Here is a 19370-nt window from a genome sequence, read left to right as displayed (position 1 = left end):
AAAAAAAAAAAAAAAAAAAAAAAAAAAAAAAAAAAAAAAAAATTAAGTAAATTGGCTGTGTTAACCTACCTTAACCAGTATTCTCTGACCTGAATACCCGATCTTAGAAAAATAAATTCTACCTTGGTCTTGGAAATTAAAAATTAAATTCCACTATAAGATACCAAGAAAGCCTTGATAGAAAGAATGGTTGCAACTCTTTCTATCCTCAAGAGTCCATATTCAAGGCTTAATGCCAAAGACTTAAAAGAAATTCCAGGCAGTAGGCTGGGTGTAGTGGTTCACGCCTGAAATCCCAGCATTTGGGAGGCCAAAGTGGGAGAATCACTTGAACCTAGGAGTTCAAGACCTATGGGCAACATAGTGAGACCCTGTCTCTACAAAAATAAAAATAATTAACTAGGTGTTTTGGTACACACCTGTAGTCCCAGCTACTCAGGAGGTCAAGGCAGGAGAATTGCTGGAACCTAGGAGTTTGAGGTTACAAAGAGCTATAACACCAACCACACTCCAGCATTGGTGACAGAGTGAGATTCTATCTCTTAAAAAATCCAAAATTAAAAAAAAGAAATTCCAGGCAGTAAACATGAAGTATTAGAAAACACGACAACTAAAGAAGGAAGAAGAAGAACAGGGCTAAAGCAGTAGAGGACATATACTGACTATAGAAGCTGATCTTGGTATCAGTACAAAGTACTGACAACTGGCTTAGTAAGATTACAGAGAACTAGCTTTAAAACTGGGGATGTCAGGCCAGTTGCAGTGGCTCAGGCCTGTAATCCCAGCACTTTGGGAGGCCAAGGCGGGCGGATCACTTGAGGTCAGGGGTTCGAGACCGGCCTGGCCAACATATAGTGAAACCCTGTCTCTACTAAAAAATACAAAAATTAGCTGGACATGGTGGCATGTGCCTGGAGTCCCAGCTACTTGGGAGGCTGAGGCTGAAGAATCACTTAAACCTAGGAGGTGGAGGTTGCAGTGAGCCGAGATCACGCCACTGCACTCCAGCCTGGGTGACAGCGAGACTCTGTCTCTCAAAACAAACAAAACAAAACAAACAACAACTGGGGATTTCAAGTTTGGCTGCTCATTATAATCCCTGGAAAGCTTTTCAAAAACTACCAACACCTGAATCCTATTCCCAAAAGCTGATTTGACTGGTTTAGGGTATTATCTTAAAATTTCATAGCTGATTCAAATATGTAGCCAGGGTTGGGAACATCTGCTCTACAGTGAAACTGCTAAGGCTCCAGTCCCAGGCTGCCAGTCACTAGCTATGTGATTTTGCCAATTACTCAACCTTTCCATGTGTCAGTAGCCTCCCCTGTAAAAAAAAGGGTAATAATACCTAAGTGACAGGTTGTTTCACGGAATTACAGGTATGTTAACGCCTAATGCAAAGTTAAGTATTCAACAAAGGCTATACATCAGGAGGGCTTACCCTTAAGATATGCGCCCACATCTTCTGCTTAATGTGCTCTAACTTTAACTAATTTGGCCTTTAGGTTTATTTAAATGGTTGCTGAAGCACTGTATCACTTAAATTAGGCTCATAAGCCTTTTTTTTTTTTTTCTAAAAGAGCAATTGAAAGAGTTCAGGATATGCCACCCCAAACTATGCTGCTTTGATATAGCGAACATTTTGAGTTAAAGGCACCTGAAAAGCAGCAAATGCAGGGAGAAGTTTTCTCTGAATTCTTATCTGCCTAAAAACAGATTTTCCAAAAGGAACTCAAGGGTCATAAATCCCTTCCCCTGGAGTTTCATTAACCAGGGAGTATTGACTATTCTCCCAGATGAGGAAACTACAAGTCAACACCACACTCTGACAAACTTTGTTAAAAACTATCACATCTCCTATCTATTCTTCTAAGGATCCATTCATCTTTCCTAAAAATCATTTCCTGTTCTAAGTGGCCTACATCCCCTCCCCCTTCCCCTATTAAGAGAGTCCCTAAACTCTCAAATCTCACTGCTTTGGGGGGTATTCACTTTTTTCCCTGTGATGCCCCTAAGCACTAATATTAAAAATTAATAAACTTCTATACATTTTCTTCTGTCAATCCTTCTGTTGTTAGTTTATTTCATAGGCCCAGCTATTGAACCTTGGAGAAAAAAAGGAAACTCTATCTGGCCAGGTGTGGTGGCTCACACCCATAATCCCAGCACTTTGGGAGGTTGAGGCAGGTGGATCACTGAAGTCAGGAGTTTGAGATTAGCCTGGCCAACATGGCGAAATACTCCAGTAAAAATACAAAAAAACTTAGCCGGGCGTGGTGGCGGGCACCTGTAATCCGAGCTACTTGGGAGGCTGAGGTAGGAGAATCCCTTGAACCCGAGGGGGCAGAGGTAGCAGTAAGCCGAGATCAAGCCATTGCACTCCCTGGGCGACAGAGCGAGACTCCCTCTCAAAGAAAAAAAAGAAAAGAAAAAAAAGGAACTTACCACCCGTCACAGAAAGGGTCTCCCACATGGCCGCTTCTTTTTTATACAAGGTGAAGACAACGGTGTCATTCCCAATCTTTGCTTTGCTGCTCTCATCGTCTATGGGAGCATAAAGAAATGCCTCAAATAAAAATGGAGGGAAGTTGACCTATGCAGAAGGGTGAAAACAGAAACTAAGTTACACAAATTAAGCACGCATATTAAGAAATATGTGAAAAAGGTAAAATAACTTTCTAAAAGGCCCACTATATTCTAGGTAGTGAAAGATTAGCAAGGCATATGAGGAAGCCCTGGATAAAAGTAGTTTCTGATCTGATGATCTGTCTACAGACGGTGTGTCACCTGTATGGGATTCATTCTTTTAACAGGATTAAAAATTTAGGACGTTTATCTGTAAAGATGAGCCTGTTGCTCGTGCCCAGCTGCGCTCTCGTAGAAGCTTCGGACCACACCCCCGGGGACGGGCAGGCAAGACTTGCATTCTTACCTTCAGATAGTTTTCCGTGCAGAACACGTCCGTGTCTCTGAGGCACACGCCTTTGAGGGGCAGAGACAGAAAGACCGCAGTCTTCGTCTGCTGCCAGCTGTAATCGCTAACCTGAAGGGGCATTCCGGGATCAACCGGAGCGGAGCGCGGCTGGCTGCTGCTTTCGCCTGCTTGGTTGCTAGGGAAGCTGGGGTTACCAAGCGCCAGCCCTTCCGGGCCAGGCCGACGGAAGGCCTGCGTTCCCAGCGTGCTCCGCCGCCACCACCTGGCCGACTGCATGCCTGACTATCTAGGCCCCCAGACCGCAGTGTGTTACCGATTCTTAGTTACCTTGCAGTCTAAGCGAGCGGTCAAAGAAGTAGGCCCATATCCTCTGATTAAGGAAAAAAAAAAAAAAAAAACACTCCGTGGCTAGGGCGCGGTGGCTCACGTCTGTAATCCCAGCACTGTGGAAGGCCGAGGCAGGTGGATTACTTGAGGTTAGGAGTTTGAGACCAGCCTGGCCAACATGGTGAAACCCCATCTCTATTAAAAATACAAAAATTAGCCAAAGGTGGTGGTGTGTGCCTGTAATGCCAACTACTTAGGAGGCTGAGGCAGGCGAATCCCTTGAACCTGGGAGGCAGAGGTTGCATTGAGCCGAGATCGTGCCACTGCACTCCAGCCTGGGGCAACAAGAGCAAGACTCTGTCTCAAAAAAAAAAAAAAAAAAAAGAAGTGGTGGTCGTCATCAAAAGGCATAATAAAGACTGTTAAGATCTCTGAAATACGCCCTTCAGCCAGAGACACAGGGACATTTGTGATTGAACAAGTTAAATTCATTGCTCACTAAGCAAGAGAGAACACACATCATGAGGTGTCTCAGTAAGACAGTGTTAGAATTTAGGGGAATGAGGTTTGGTTCCCCATAGTTTGGGTGTTTCAGAGAGCAAAGGTAATTCTATTGATTGGAGTTCAGGACATGCTACCCCAAATTATGACACTTTAATTAAATTTCTAAAATTTAAATATTTTAAGCAGAAGGAATTGGAGAAGGAATATCTCACCTCTCCCTTCCCTGGCCCTTCTCCCATGAAGCAGGTCATAGGATAAGACCCTCATGTGAGAAGTGTTCTCCCTGTATTCAAATGAAAGAAGCATCCTTATCTCCAAATAAGAAATCTGAACAAACAAGGAGTGCAAAGTTCTCCCCACTGTACTACACTTAGTTCATATCCTTTGTATTATTACATTTTCCTATGACTTTTCATTCTCTGTCAAACCTAGCATAAAAATGCTAAGGTTTAATCATTTCTTCCATTCTTCATGTCCTTAAGAAGGTTCCCATGTAATGTAAACTAATATTGAATAAATTTGTATGCTTTTTATCTTCTTAATCTGTCTTTTTTTACAGAGGCCCCAGTCAAGAACTTAGAAGGGTAGAAGGAGATGATATTTTTTCTTCCCTACATGATGACTGGTAAAAAAAAAAAAAAAAGAAAGAAAGAAAGAAAAAAAGTAGCTGTTGCTCCTGAATGACTACTGGGTAAATATTGAAATGAAGGCAGAATTAAAGATGTTCTTTGAAACCAGTGAGAACAAAGACACAACGTACCAGAATCTCTGGGACACATTTAAAGCAGTGTGTAGAGGGAAATTTATAGCACTAAATGCCCACAGGAGAAAGCAGGAAAAAATCTAAAATAGACACCCTAACATCACAATTAAAAGAACTAGAGAAGCAAGAGCAAACACATTCAAAAGCTTGCAGAAGGCAAGAAATAACTAAGATCGGAGCAGAACTGAAGGAGATAGAGACACAAAAAACCTTTCAAAAAATCAATTAATCCAGGAGCTGTTTTTTAAAAAAGATCAACAAAATAGGCCACTAGCAAGACGAATAAAAAAGAAAAGAGAGAACAATCAAATAGATGCAATAAAAAATGATAAAGGGGATATCACCACCGATCCCATAGAAATACAAATTACCATCAGCAAATACTATAAACACCTCTATGCAAATAAGCTAGAAAATCTAGAAGAAATGGATAAATTCCTGGACACATACACCCACCCAAGACTAAACCAGGAAGAAGTTGAATCTCTGAAGAGACCAATAACACGTTCTGAAATTGAGGCAATAATTAATAGCCTATCAACCAAAAAAAGTCCAAGACCAGATGGATTCACAGCCCAATTCTACCAGAGGTACAAAGAGGAGCTGGTACCATTCCTTCTGAAACTATTCCATTCAATGGAAAAAGAGGGAATCCTCTCCAACTCATTTTATGAGGCCAGCATCATCCTGATACCAAAGCGTGGCAGAGACACAACAAAAAGGGAGAATTTTGGGCCAATATCCCCAATGAACATCATTGTGAAATCCTCAATAAAATACTGGCAAACCGAATCCAGCAGCACATCAAAAAGCTTATCCACCACAATCAAGTTGGCTTCATCCCTGGGATGCAAGGCTGGTTCAACATATGCAAATCAAAAAACGTAATCCATCACATAAACAGAACCAATGACAAAAACCACATAATTATCTCAATAGATGCAGAAAAGGCTTTTGACAAAATTCAACAGCCCTTCATGCTAAAATCTCTCAATAAACTAGGTATTGTTGGAATGTTTCTCAAAATAATAAGAGCTATTTATGACGAACCCACAGCCAATATCATACTGAATGGGCAAAAACTGGAAGCATTCCCTTTGAAAACCGGCACAAGGATGCCCTCTCTCACCACTCCTATTCAACATAGTACTGGAAGTTCTGGCCAGGGCAATCAGGCAAGAGAAAGCAATATAGGGTATTCAAATAAGAAGAGAGGGGGTCAAATTGTCTCTGTTTGCAAATGACATGATTGTATATTTAGAAAGCCCCATTGTCTCAGCCCAAAATCTCCTTAAGCTGATGAGCAACTTGAGCAAAATCTCAGGATACAAAACCAATGTACATAAATCACAAGCATTCCTATACACAATTAACAGACAAACAGAGCCAAATCATGAGTGAACTCCCATTCACAATTGCTACAAAAAGAATCAAATACCTAGGGATCCAACTTACAAGGGATGTGAAGGACCTCTTCAAGGAGAACTACAAACCACTGCTCAATGAAATAAGAGGACACAAACAAATGGAAGAACATTCCATGCTCATGGATAGGAAGAATCAATATTGTGAAAATGGCCATACTGCCCAAGGTAATTTATAGATTGAATGCTATCCCCATCAAGTTACCAATGACTTTCTTCACAGAATTGGAAAAAACTACTTTAAATTTCATATGGAACCAAAAAAGAACCCGCATAGCCAAGACAATCCTAAGCAAAAAGAGCAAAGCTGGAGGCATCACGCTACCTGACTTCAAACTACACTACAAGTCTACAGTAACTAAAACAGCATGGTACTGGTACCAAAACAGATATGTAGACCAATGGAACAGAACAGAGGCCTCAGAAATAACACCATACATCTACAACCATCTGATCTTTGACAAACCTGATAAAAACAAGCAATGGGGAAAGGATTCCCTATTTAATAAATGTGCTGGGAAAACTGGCTAGTCATATGTAGAAAGCTGAAACTGAATCCCTTCCTTACACCTTATACAGAAATTAACTCAAGATGGGTTAAAGACTTAAATGTAAGACCTAAAACCACAAAAACCCTAGAAGAAAACCTAGGCAATACCATTCAGGAGATAGGAATGGGCAAAGACTTCATGACTAAAACACCAAAAGCTATGGAAACAAAAGCCAAAATAGACAAATGGGACCTAATTAAACTAAAGAGCTTCTGCACAGCAAAAGAAACTATCATCAGAGTGAACAGACAACCTACAGAATGGGAGAAAATTTTTTCAATCTATCCATCTGACAAAGGGCTAATATCCAGAATCTACAAAGAACTTAAACAACTTTACAAGAAAAAACAACCCCATCAAAAAGTGGGCAAAGGATATGAAGAGACACTTCTCAAAAGAAGACTTTTATGCATCCAACGGACATATGAAAAAATGCTCATCATCACTGGTCATCAGAGAAATGCAAATCAAAACCACAATGAGATACCATCTCAAGCCAGTTAGAATGGGGATCATTAAAAAGTCAGGAAACAACAGATGCTGGAGAGGATGTGGAGAAATACGAACACTTTTACACTGTTGGTGGAAGTGTAAATTAGTTCAACCATTGTGGAAGAGAGTGTGAAAGTTCCTCAAGGATCTAGAACTAGAAATAACATTTGACCCAGCAATCCCATTACTGGGTATATATAAAAGGATTATAAATTATGCTACTATAAAGACACGTGCACACATATGTTTATTGTGGCACTATTCACAATAGCAAAGACTTGGAACCAACCCAAATGTCCATCAATAATAGACTGGATAAAGAAAATATGGCACATATACACCATAGAATACTATGCAGCCATAAAGAAGAAAGAGTTCATGTCCTTTGCAGGGACATGGATGAAACTGGAAACCATCACTCTTAGCAAAATATCACAAGGGTAGAAAACCAAACACCACATGTTCTCACTCATAAGTGGGAGTTGAACAATGAGAACACATGGACACAGGGAGGGGAACATCACACACTGATGCCTGTTGGAAGGTGGGGGGCTGGGGGAGGGATAGCATTAGGAGAAATACCTAAGGTAAATGAGAAGTTGATGGGTGCAGCAAACCAACATGGCACATGTATACCTATGTAACAAACCTGCAAGTTGTGCACATGTACCCTAGAACTTAAAGTATAATAATAATAAAAAAGTAGCTGTTGTACATTTTATCCAGAAAGGGGATGTCTATTATCTTGTGGGTGACACAAAGACCTTGTTTTTGCCTGTGCTTAGATAATACTATGAAGTGGCCTTGTTTTGTCTCATTTTATTGTGATCTCAGAGTACTTTTGTCTCAGCTTGGCATTCTATGAGATTTAAATTGTTAATGTTCAACAGCATAATATCATGGCCAAGCTGTGAGTGCCAGGTCAGCTTCTGAATATCAGAGGCTGCTTTTTTTTCCTCTTTCTCAATAATCAACAAGGAGAACATATAAACAAAGTATATAGAGAAAAAGAAACACAACCCCACAATAAAATGGGCAAATTGGCATAATCTTATTAACGTGAATACCTGCTTATTTTATAACCAGCAATTCCACTCCTATGTTTATATCTTAGAGACTTCTAGCAAGTTCCTAGGTGATGCTGATGCTTTGTGAACCACTGTCCGACAACAGGGTTATTCAACCTCCACATTATTAACCTTATAGTCTGGATCATTTTGGATAATTTAGGCTGCCTTGTGCATTTTAGGACGTTTAGCAGAATCTACCCTTTTAATTCTAGTAGCACTCCTGAGTTCTAATAACAAAAGTGTCTCCAGACATTGCCAGATGTCTTCTGGGTTTGAGGGGTGGGTGGGAATTGCAAAATTTCCCACATCTGGGAATTACTGCCCTAGAAAAAGTCTTGGTCCTATACACTAGGCAACATATGTAGGTGTTCATAGCAACTTCATAGAAAAAAACCTGAAAACAAGCCAAATGTCTTTCAACAGGTATATACACAAAACAGAATATCATACCACAATAAAAATGAGTGAATGATAGCTATACATTGGATGGATAAGTGAAAAAAGCAAGTCAAACAATATCCTCAAGAAATAACACTATTTTATACAACTTTTATTTATTATTTTTTCTTTTTTTTTGAGACGGAGTTTCACTCTTGTCACCCAAGCTGGAGTGCAATGGGGTATCTTGGCTCACTGCAATCTCCGCCTCCCAGGTTCAAGTGATTCTCCTGTCTCAGCCTCCTGAGTAGCTGGGATTACAGGCACCCACCACCAGGCCTGGCTAATTTTTTGTATTTTAGTAGATGGGGTTTCTCCATGTTGGCTAGGCTGGTCTCAAACTCCTGACCTCAGGTGCTCCCGTTCACTTCCATCTCCCAAAGTGCTGGAATTATAGGCATGAGCCACCGCACCTGGCCTTCATAAAACTTTTGAACAAAGGAAACTAAATCCACTAGATAAGGATTCCTAGGTATATGGTAAAACTATACAAACACTTCTCTACTTACAATGGGGTTACCTCCTGATAATCCATCATAAGTTGAAAATATTCTATGTCAAAAATACATTTAGTATACCTAACCTACCAAACATCATAGCTTAGCCTACCCTACCTTAAACATGCTCAGAACACTTACATTAGCCTATAGTTGGGCAAAGTCATCTAACACAAAACCTATTTTATAATAAAGTGTCTAATATAACCTGTAATTTATTGAATACTGTACTAAAAATGAAAAACAGAATGGTTGTATGGGTACTCACCGCATGGTTTCTACTGAATGCATATAGCTTTTGCATCACTGTAAAGTTAGGAAATCGAAGCAGAACCATCATAAGTCAGGGGTCGTCTGTAAAGGTAGGCACTAGAAAGGATAGTGGTTAACTCTTTTGTGAAGTACATACAAGTGGGACCCTTTTTGGTAACCAACAGTACTGATTACCACATAGTCACACTATATGAATTAAAACGAAGGTCCTGGATGCACTTGGTGTCTCACGCCTGTAATCTCAGCACTTTGGGAGTATCACTTGAGGCCAGGAGTTCAGGTTACAATGAACTATGATTATGCCACTGCACTCTATCCTGGGTAACAGACACTCTCTCTAAAATTAAATTAAAACAATAAATAAAATAAATACAATTAAAATTAAATACAGAGGTTCTCACAATATAGTCCTCCCCACCCCCACCAGGAATATCACCATCATCTGAGGACCTGTTAGAAATGCAAATTCCCAGACCCCTTCTAGACCTATTGAACCAGAAGTTCTGGAAGTGGGGTGCAGCAATCTGTGTTTTATCCAGCCTACCAGGTAATTTTGATACACACCAAAGTTTGAGAACCACTAGATTAAGAGATAAATTTTACTGGGGAAAGCAGAAACTTACAAAACCAAGAGAAAATACAGGTTCCCCCCTTTCTCCCATCATCCCAAGGAGCAACACGTAGGGGGCCAGGGTACTCTGCTGGATACGTGGTGTGGGTTCCCATAATAGGAGAAGAATCCCATCCCCTTGTTGCTCTCCTTTTTATAGGGCTCACACAAAAAGAACCTTGTCAGTAAGGAAATTTCTAGAGCACCAGGCAATCTGTTTATAGGTCTTTTTTGTTTGTTTGTTTGTTTGTTTGTTTGTTCGTGATGGAGTCTCACTCTGTTGCCCAAGCTGGAGTGCAGTGCTGCGATCTCAGCTCACTGCAAGCTCCGCCTCCTGGGTTCAAGCCGTTCTCCTGCCTCAGCCTCCCAAGTAGCTGGGACTACAGGCGCCCGCCACCACGCCCGGCTAATTTTTTTGTATTTTTAGTAGAGACAGGGTTTCACCGTGTTAGCCAGGATGGTCTTGATCTCCTGACCTCGTGATCCGCCCCCCTCGGTCTCCCAAAGTGCTGGGATTACAGGAGTGAGCAACCGCACCCGGCCCTATAGGCATTTTTTGAAAAAGCCCACTATCCACTGTCTGGAGACGTTGGGTCACACAGAAAGTTGTTGGAACTTGTGTTGGAAGAAACTATCCGTCCCATGAAAAGCTGAGTTCAGGTGTAGCCCCTCCAACTGTGAGCCAGAAGGTCCAAGTCCTACTGGCTGGCTGCCCAGGAAAATCCAGAGAGACCACCCAAGGTCGTTTTTGTTTGATTCTGTTCATTGCATTAAAGCATGCAATCAGAAGGCATCAAGGACATTGACAGGGGTATTAGTCTGTTCTCACGCTGCTAATAAAGACATACCCAAGACTGGTTATAGGCCGGGCGCAGTGGCTCAAGCCTGTAATCCCAGCACTTTGGGAGGTCGAGACGGGCGGATCACGAGGTCAGGAGATCCAGACCATCCTGGCTAACACGGTGAAACCCAGTCTCTACTAAAAAATACAAAAAACTAGCCGGGCGAGGTGGTGGGCGCCTGTAGTCCCAGCTACTCGGGAGGCTGAGGCAGGAGAATGGCATGAACCCAGGAGGCGGAGCTTGCAGTGAGCTGAGATCCGGCTACTGCACTCCAGCCTGTGCGACAGAGCGAGACTCGTCTCAAAAAAAAAAAAAAAGAAAAAAAAAAAAGACTGGTTATAAAGGAAAGAGGTTTAATTTGACTCACAGTTCTGCAAGGCTGGGGAGGCCTCAGGAATCTTACAATCTTGGTGGAAGGGGAAGCAAACACATCCTTCTTCACAAGGAAGCAGCAAGGAGAAGTGCAGAGCAAAGTAGGGGGAAGCCCCTTATAAAATCGTCAGATCTCATGAGAATTCAACTCACTATCACAAGAGCAGCATGGAGGTAACTGCTTCCATGATTCAATTATCACCCACTGGGTCCCCACGTTGGGATTATGGGAACTACAATTCAAGATGAGATTTGGATGGTGACACAGCCAAACCATATCACCAGGTTATTTTTTTCCTCTCTCTGTAATTTTCAGTGATAGATTTATACTTATTCCTTTTATTATTCATAGTTTATGTATGTAAATACATGAATTATTTTGTTTGTAAAAAAACTGTAAGATTAAAGTAAAAATTTCAAAACAAGCTCTATAGTACGCAAGCATACTTATTTCCTTATTTAATATCCTGAGGTTCTTAGAGAGTGTAAACATACATTATGAGGCAAAAATTAAGTACGATTTACTATTCATGACCTAAAATTACCTACAATTTCATTGACTTTTGATGGACAAATTTCAAAATTTTGCCATTGGAAAAGGTTGCTTTCTATGTTCTTTTAATACCACTTTGGAACTTTAAAAGGCATTTAAAAAAATCCCTCATTCTGGTAGCAAGATCACTTAAGTCCACCTTAAAGATTTTTCTTTTTCTTTTTTTTTTTCCTCTAGGAAATGAAATTCTCCAAGACCTTTTAGTTCTATTTAGTGGAGAACAAGTTTACAGACCAAAATCTAGGCACCAGGTTTTAAATGCATTAGTTATTTTACTATTTTTAATTTGGGCTTTAGGAAATGATAATGTGATTTAAAATTAAAAGAGAATATCTAGGTAGAGGTCATGTAGAATGTGAAGTGACCCTGCATAATTTTCCTTTTGTTTTGGGTCCTAATATCTTAGATATATATTTATAGGGTATGAGCTTGATTGTTTTTCCTATTACACTTGCTTTGGCACAATACCAATTATTTCTTTTTTTTCTTCTTCTTCTTTTTTTGAGACAGAGTCTCGCTCCATTGCCTAGACTGGAGTGTAGTGCATGATCCTGGCTCACTGAAACCTCCACCTCCTGGGTTCAAGTGATTCTGCTGACTCAGCTTCCCTAGTAACTGGGACTACAGGTGTGTGCCACCATGCCTGGTTACTTTTTTTGTATTTTTAGTAGAGACAGGGTTTCACCATGTTGGCCAGGCTGGTCTCGAACTCCTGACCTCAGCTGATCTACCCACCTCAGCCACCCAAAGTGCTGGGATTACAGGTGTGAGCCACCACGCCCAGCCTAGTTATTTAATTTTAAAAAAAGTTTTAAGGAACTCTTAAGGAGAACAGCTATTATTAAAGTATACTTTTGTATGCTTAATTAATCTTTAAAGAGGATTAATAAGGGGAGAATATAAACAAACATGAAGGTTTGTTTTTGTTTCGTCCACACATTTTTTAAACACTTTAAAGTTGAGTTTAGTTTATAATTGAGTAGAGTTTAAAATGTTAATATTTTGTCATTAGATAAATGCAAATTCCTATTTGTATTTATTACATATGCCAAAACATTAAGCTGTTGAAAAATATATTCAAGTATATCAGTATATTTAACCACATTAATTTTGAAATACAATTAATATTATTCATAAAATATTAAACCATTACCCTGTACATGTAACAGGACAAGCCGCAGACAAGAACCCCTCAGATGACACTGAGTTGTGGAAGGAAAGGGTTTATTCAGCTGGGAGCATCAGCGGACTCATGTTTCCAAAAACCAAGCTCCCCGAGTGAGCAATTCCTGTCCCTTTTAAGGGCTTACAACTCTAAGGGGGTCCGTGTGAGAGAGTCGTGATGAATTGAGCAAGCAGTGGGTACATGACTGGGGTCTGCATGCACCAGTAATCAGAATGGAACAGAACAGGATGGGATTTTCATGATGCTTTTCCATACAATGTCTGAAATCTATAGATAATACAAGCAGTTAGATCAGGGGCTGATTTTTTTTTTTTTTTTTTTTTTTTTTTGAGACAGAGTCTCGCTCTGTCACCCAGGCTGGAGTGCAGTGGCTGGATCTCAGCTCACTGCAAGCTCCGCCTCCCGGGTTCACGCCATTCTCCTGCCTCAGCCTCCCGAGTAGCTGGGACTACAGGCGCCGCCAAGTCGCCCGGCTAGTTTTTTGTAGTTTTTAGTAGAGACGGGGTTTCATCGTGTTAGCCAGGATGGTCTCGATCTCCTGACCTCGTGATCCGCCCGTCTCGGCCTCCCAAAGTGCTGGGATTACAGGCTTGAGCCACCGCGCCCGGCCCTCAGGGGCTGATTTTTAACTACCAGGCCCAGGGCGCGATGCTGGGCTATCTACCTGTGGATTCCATTTCTGCCTTTTAGTTTTTACTTCTTCTTTCTTTGGAGGCAGAAAATGGACATAAGATAATATGAGGGGTGGTCTCCTCCCTCATACATATGAATCAAATGTGACACAGTAGTTATAAATTAAGCTAAGAAAGTATTTAATAAAATATACTCTATTTCCTTACATTGTCTGAATATACCTTCATAATGACCTGGAAGGCCAAATTTACGTTTGGAATTCTCAGTCCCCTTGGGGTTTCACGCAGGAACATAGCAGAGGTAACAGTCTGTCATTGGACATAGAGATGTACACTCGAGACTCACAGGTCACCCTCAGAAGGATTAGCCAGAGAAAAGACTCATGGGAAGTAGCCTGGGGCTGTTGGGCAGGGAATTCCAGGTAGCGAAACCATGATGTAGAAGGGTGAGCAGTTTCCAGGTGAACAGCTTCCTTACACTTGGAGAAAATGCAACTGGAAGCGGTTCAGCGAGGGGGCCTTTAAACCAGGGGGCTCAGGATCTAAGGTCAGGAATGTTGGGAATGTTAACTTCTTTCCAGGGTAAAATCCTTTTTTTTTTTTTTTTTTTTAATTCCTTGGCATCAAAATTTGGTCCTCTAACCAAGTGTTTGTAATTGGATAAATTGGCTTAGTATGCCTAGTCTACTTTTCTTTTTTTTTAAATTATTGTTATTTTTTTTTTTTAGAGACAGGGTCCTGCTCTGTCACCCAGGCAGGAATCCAGTGGCACTGTCATCATAGCTGACTGCAACCTCGAACTCCTGGGCAGAAGCCTCCCTCCCACCTCAGCCTCCCAAAGTGCTGGGATTTCAGGCGTGCACCACTACATTCAGCCAACGCTACTTTTATTAGCTGCATGACCCTGAGTAATGTTCTCCCCACTGAGCCCTAGTTTCCTATCTGTAAAATGCAAGGAATAATATTTATATGTAGGGTACTGAAAGGATGAAGATTTTGTGTAAAGCACTCATTATTATCAATAATTTATTCAGACATTTGAGCAGATCCATTGTTTTCTTCTGGGACTTTACCAGAAGCATTTTTTTTTTAAACTTTTGTATACAGACAGGGTCTTTATATTTTGCCCAGGCTGGTTTTGAACTCTTGGCCTTAAGCAATCTTCCCATTTCAGCCCCCCAAAGTGTTGGAATTACAATCATGAGCCACCATGCCCAGCCACAATCATTTTTCTGATTCACATCCTGACAGACATGAAATGCTTTTTCTATCTGAGCGAGAACAAAACTGAAACTTTTAACATTCACGAACTGAATGCTTTTGAATTTGGTAACTATACCTATGATAGTGGGTTCAGACATTTTTGCATGCTATAAATACCTGATGCTGGACAATTTGTAAAGAAAACATGTTTAATTGGTTCATGGTTCTGCACGCTTCACAAGAAGCATAGTGTTGCCATCTGCTTCTGGTGAGGCCTCAGAAAGCTTACAATCATGGTGGAAGGCAACAGAAAGCTAGCATGTCCCATGGTGAGAGTGGAAACAAGAGAGACAGGAGATGCCACACACTTTTAAACAACCAGATCTTGGGTGAACTCAGAGCGAGAACTTGCTCATCACCAAAAGGATGGTGCCAAGCTATTCACGAGGGATCCTCCCCCATGATCCAAACACCTTTCACCAGGCCCCACCTCCAACACTGAGGATTACATTTCAAAATGAGATTTGAAGGGGACAAACATCCAAGTCATATCAGATAGGTACCACAAATCCAATCAGCCTCCAAGTCCTAAATATCTCTCAGATCCATCCACTTTTCACTGCTTCTGTCTTAATTTCTTGATGTGTCAATAGCTGAGGATACCAAGTCTTCTGCAATGCCCTAAGTGTTTCCTCCTTAGATTAAGATGCAATCATTCTTTCTTTCTTTCTCTTTCTCTTTCCTTTCTTCCTTCCGTCTTTCTTCTTTCTTCTTTTCTTTCTTCCTTCTTTGCTCCCTTTCTTTCTCTCCTTCTCTCTTCTTTCTCTTTCCTTCCTTTCTTCCTTTCTTTCTCTCTCTCTCTCTCTTTCTTTCTTTCTTTCTTCCTTTCTTTCTTTCTTTTCTTTCAATGGGGTCTCACTATGTTGACCAGGCTGGTCTTGAACTCCTGGCCTCCAGCAATCCTCCCATCTTGGCCTCCCAAAGTGCTGGGAGCCACTGCACCCAGCCAAGACCCTTTCTAACCTATAGCTTATAGCAAAGGCTTCAGGTGAGCATGAGAGAAAAGCAGAAATAACCTGCTGATGATAATACTGAATGGCTGATGCTATATGAAAATGGAGGAGAGAAAAATTCTCTACTGGCATACAATATATAAGTGTTTAATAAGGATTTGGTCAATATTTTCCCCAAAGGAAAGAACATACTATGGATAGTGAAGGCACTGAAAAATTATGCTAAGTGTATAATCTCTGAAACATGTTTATATTAGTACTATTTACCTAAAAATTGAACTAGAAAAGGTTGAGCTTTACTTTAAATTTGACAGGTCTTCCCATGCAGTTCTTACAATAATGTTGTGCTACTTCAGAAATATGAAATATATCAGGCAATTTCAATCATTTTTACCATTCCTTTTTTAGCAAAGAATAAATCTAGTGGCGAGATCGCGCCATTGCATTCTAGCCTGGCGACGGAGCGAGTCTCTATCTCAAAAAATAAATACATAAATAAATTTTTGTGATTTTTAGGGGCCTTTTGGGAAAACTCAAACATGGTTAGGTCTAAAAGACGTCTTGAATCTTTGAAAATATAATTTAGGGTTCAATCTTGGAAAACCATAATCAAAAAGTTATCGTAGGAGAATCTGTCTCTTGATTAAGAAAAAATCATAGAAATCTGAGAACAATGAATGATGATGATGATGATGATGATGATGATGGTGATGATGATGATTAGAGACGGAGTCTCACTCTGCCGCCCAGGCTGGGGTGCAGTGGCGCCATCTCAGCTCACTGCAAGCTCCGCCTCCCGGGTTCACGCCATTCTCCTGCCTCAGACTCCTGAGTAGCTGGGACTACAGGCATCTGCCACCACGCGCGGCCAATTTTTTGTATTTTTAGTAGAGTCCGGGTTTCACCGTGTTAGCCAGGATGGTCTCGATCTCCTGACCTCGTGATCCGCCCGACTCGGCCTCCCAAAGTGCTGGGATTACAGTCATGAGCCGCCGCGGCCGGCCTGAGAATAATGAATTATTTTAACTTGACTACCTATAAATCAAGGATGCCATAGGAGGTGACACTGGATCTCATGGTGCCTAGAGAAAAGAAAAATATAGGGTGAAAAAAATCCTAAAAGATAACACAATTGTAAGGAACTTCAGCTTTTTCAGCATGAGTACTTTGCTTTTTGTTTTTGTTAAGTACTGTAATCAAGGCCATGACAAAATCAGAAAACTTTTCTGATGAGATATAAAATTTCAGGCCAGGCACAGTGGCTCCCACCTATAACCCTAGCACTTTGGGAAAGTGAGGTGGGCAGATCACTTGACGCTTGAGCTCAGTAGTTTGAAACCGGTCTGAGCAACATAATGAGACAATGTCTCGCCAAAAAAAAATAAAAAAAAAGAAATTTACCCAGGCATGTTGGCTCACACCTGTAGTCCCGCTACTCAGGAGGCTTAGCTGGGAGGACTGCTTAAGTACAGGAACTGAAAGCTGCAATGATCCATGCTGGCACCACTGCACTCCAACCTGGGAGACAGAGCAGCACCCTGTCTCAAAAAAATAAAATTTCTTTATCTGAGTAGATTAAATTGAAGGTAAAAAAAAAAAAATAACCTTCCTGTGATTAACAAAAGTCTGAAGGCTCTGAAACCAATTTATCATTTTAACATAAGGCAAAAATAAATTATAATTTTGTATTAACCTAAACTTTAGGCAGTTAAAAACTTTACATTTTTACTTTATCTTCAATTTCTATTCATAAAACACATAAAAACTGGGCAAAACTTACTAACAGTTGTAATAAATTTTATTGCTTCTTTTCAGGCTCATTATCTGTAGTTATGATAAACCAAGGCAAATAAAGTTCACTGTTTGCATGACTTTAGTTTTCCTCACCATTCAAGTTTCATCCTTTACTATCTTGTTTAACATTCTACATCAAACACTTTACTTTAAATAATACTGTTCTCTTCATGTTCCTCTGTCACACTGCACCTGCAATAATCTCTACCACTAGTATCATTTAGAAATGTAATAAAAGAAACTACTCTTACTTCATGGAAACTACTAGAAAGTGGCAATTGGAACTATTTGTTATGTATAACAATCATTTAGTAGTCCGGAAAAGCTCGTAAGTTCACATAATGCAATCTCATATGTCCACACACATCCCTTTCACACATTAAAGCAGAAGAAAGTAACCCGTTCAGTAATAAGACTCAAAGAACCACTCTATAACTTATAAAAATAAAATCCAAAAGCACGTGTATGAAATAACAACTAAGATTGGTCTGGGGATTCTCTATTACTTAGAAATTAGCAAAGCAGGCTGGGCGTGGTGGCTCACGCTTGTAATCCCAGCACTTTGGGAGGCCGAGGTGGGTGGATCATGAGATCAGGAGATTGGAATCATCCTGGCTAACACAGTGAAACCCCATCTCTACTAACAATACAAAAAAAATTGGCCGGGCATGGTGGCGCGTACCTGTAGTCCCAGCTACTCGGGAGGCTGAGGCAGGAGAATGGCGTGAGCCCAGGAGGCGGAGCTTGCAGGGAGCTGAGATCACGCCACTGCACTCCAGCCTGGGAAACAGAGTGAGAATCCGTTTAAAAAAAAAAAAAAAAAAAAGGAAATAAAAAGAAATTATCAAAGCATTCAAAGATTATTCATGACTTAATTGAATACAATTCGGAATCTTAAAGTGAATATTTACAACGATATACTATAGAGCCTAATGTGCTCTGTTTTCAAACTTCTATTTTAGGTTCAAGGGGTGCAGGTGCAGGTTTGTTCCACTGGTAAACTGTGTGTCATGAGGGTTTGGTATATAGATAATTTTGTCACCCAGGTAACCAGCATAACACCTGACAGGTAGTTTTTCAATCCTTCCCCTCCTCCTACTCTCTACCCTCAAGTGAGCTGCAGTGCCTTTTGTTTCCTTCTTTGTGTACATGGGTACTCAATGTTTGGCTCCCACTTACCAGTGAGAACATGTGGTATTTGGTTTTCTGTACCTGTGTTAATTCACTTAGGATAATGGCTTCCAACCCCACCCATGTTGCTACAAAGGACATGATCTTGTCCTTTTTTATGGCTGCACAGTACTCCATGGTATATATGGACCAGTTTGTCTTTATCCAGTCTACCACTGATGGGCATTTAGGTTGATTCCATGTCTTTGCTATTGTGAATAGTACTGCAATGAACATATGCATGCTTGTGTCTTTATGGCAGAATGATTTATATTCCTCTGAGTGTACACTCAGTAACGGGATTCCTGGGTCAAATGGTAGTTCTGTTTTAAGTTCCTTAAGAAATCTCCAGACTGCTTTCCACAGTGGCTGAACTAATTTACATTCCCACCAACAGTGTATAAGCATTTGCTTTTCTCCACAACCTCACCAGCATCTGTTATTTTTTGACTTTTTATTAGTAGCCATTCTGACTGGTGTGAGATGTTTATCTCATTGTGGTTTTGATTTGCATTTCTCTAATCATTAGTGATATTGAGCATTTATTCATATGCTGACTGGTGTGTATGTCTTCTTTGAGAAGTATCTGTTCATGTCCTTTGCCCGTTTTTTAATGGGGTCATTTGATTTTTGCTTGTTGATCTAAGTTCTTTATAGATGCTGAATACTAGACCTTTGTCAGATACATAGTTTGCAAAGATTTTCTTCCATTCTGTAGGTT

General features: G+C 40.6%; 1 protein-coding gene across 3 annotated transcripts in view; it reads right to left on the bottom strand.

Annotated features, from left to right (window-relative positions):
- The window catches only part of DNAAF4 (dynein axonemal assembly factor 4), an 86272-nt gene extending 76260 nt beyond the window's left edge, over positions 1 to 10012 (bottom strand). For 2 of the 3 annotated variants that reach the window (XM_023228576.2, XM_023228577.2), the window contains exons 1-2: positions 2933 to 3117; positions 2446 to 2593 (exon numbers count right to left, since the gene is read on the bottom strand). In XM_023228576.2, coding sequence (XP_023084344.1) covers positions 2446 to 2593; positions 2933 to 3055 — 271 coding nt within the window. In that variant the 5' untranslated portion in view covers positions 3056 to 3117. Of the gene's footprint in view, positions 1 to 2445; positions 2594 to 2932; positions 3306 to 9897 lie in introns of those variants that run through there. The other variant, XM_023228575.1, reaches the window with a different exon arrangement.
- Between the last annotated feature and the right edge of the window lie 9358 nt (positions 10013 to 19370).

The sequence above is a fragment of the Piliocolobus tephrosceles genome, chromosome 6 (assembly GCF_002776525.5).
Source record: "Piliocolobus tephrosceles isolate RC106 chromosome 6, ASM277652v3, whole genome shotgun sequence".
In the NCBI taxonomy this organism is placed as follows: Eukaryota; Metazoa; Chordata; class Mammalia; order Primates; family Cercopithecidae; genus Piliocolobus; species Piliocolobus tephrosceles.
The sequence above is the reverse complement of the archived record's forward strand: the minus strand, read 5'-3'. Positions and strand labels throughout refer to the sequence as shown.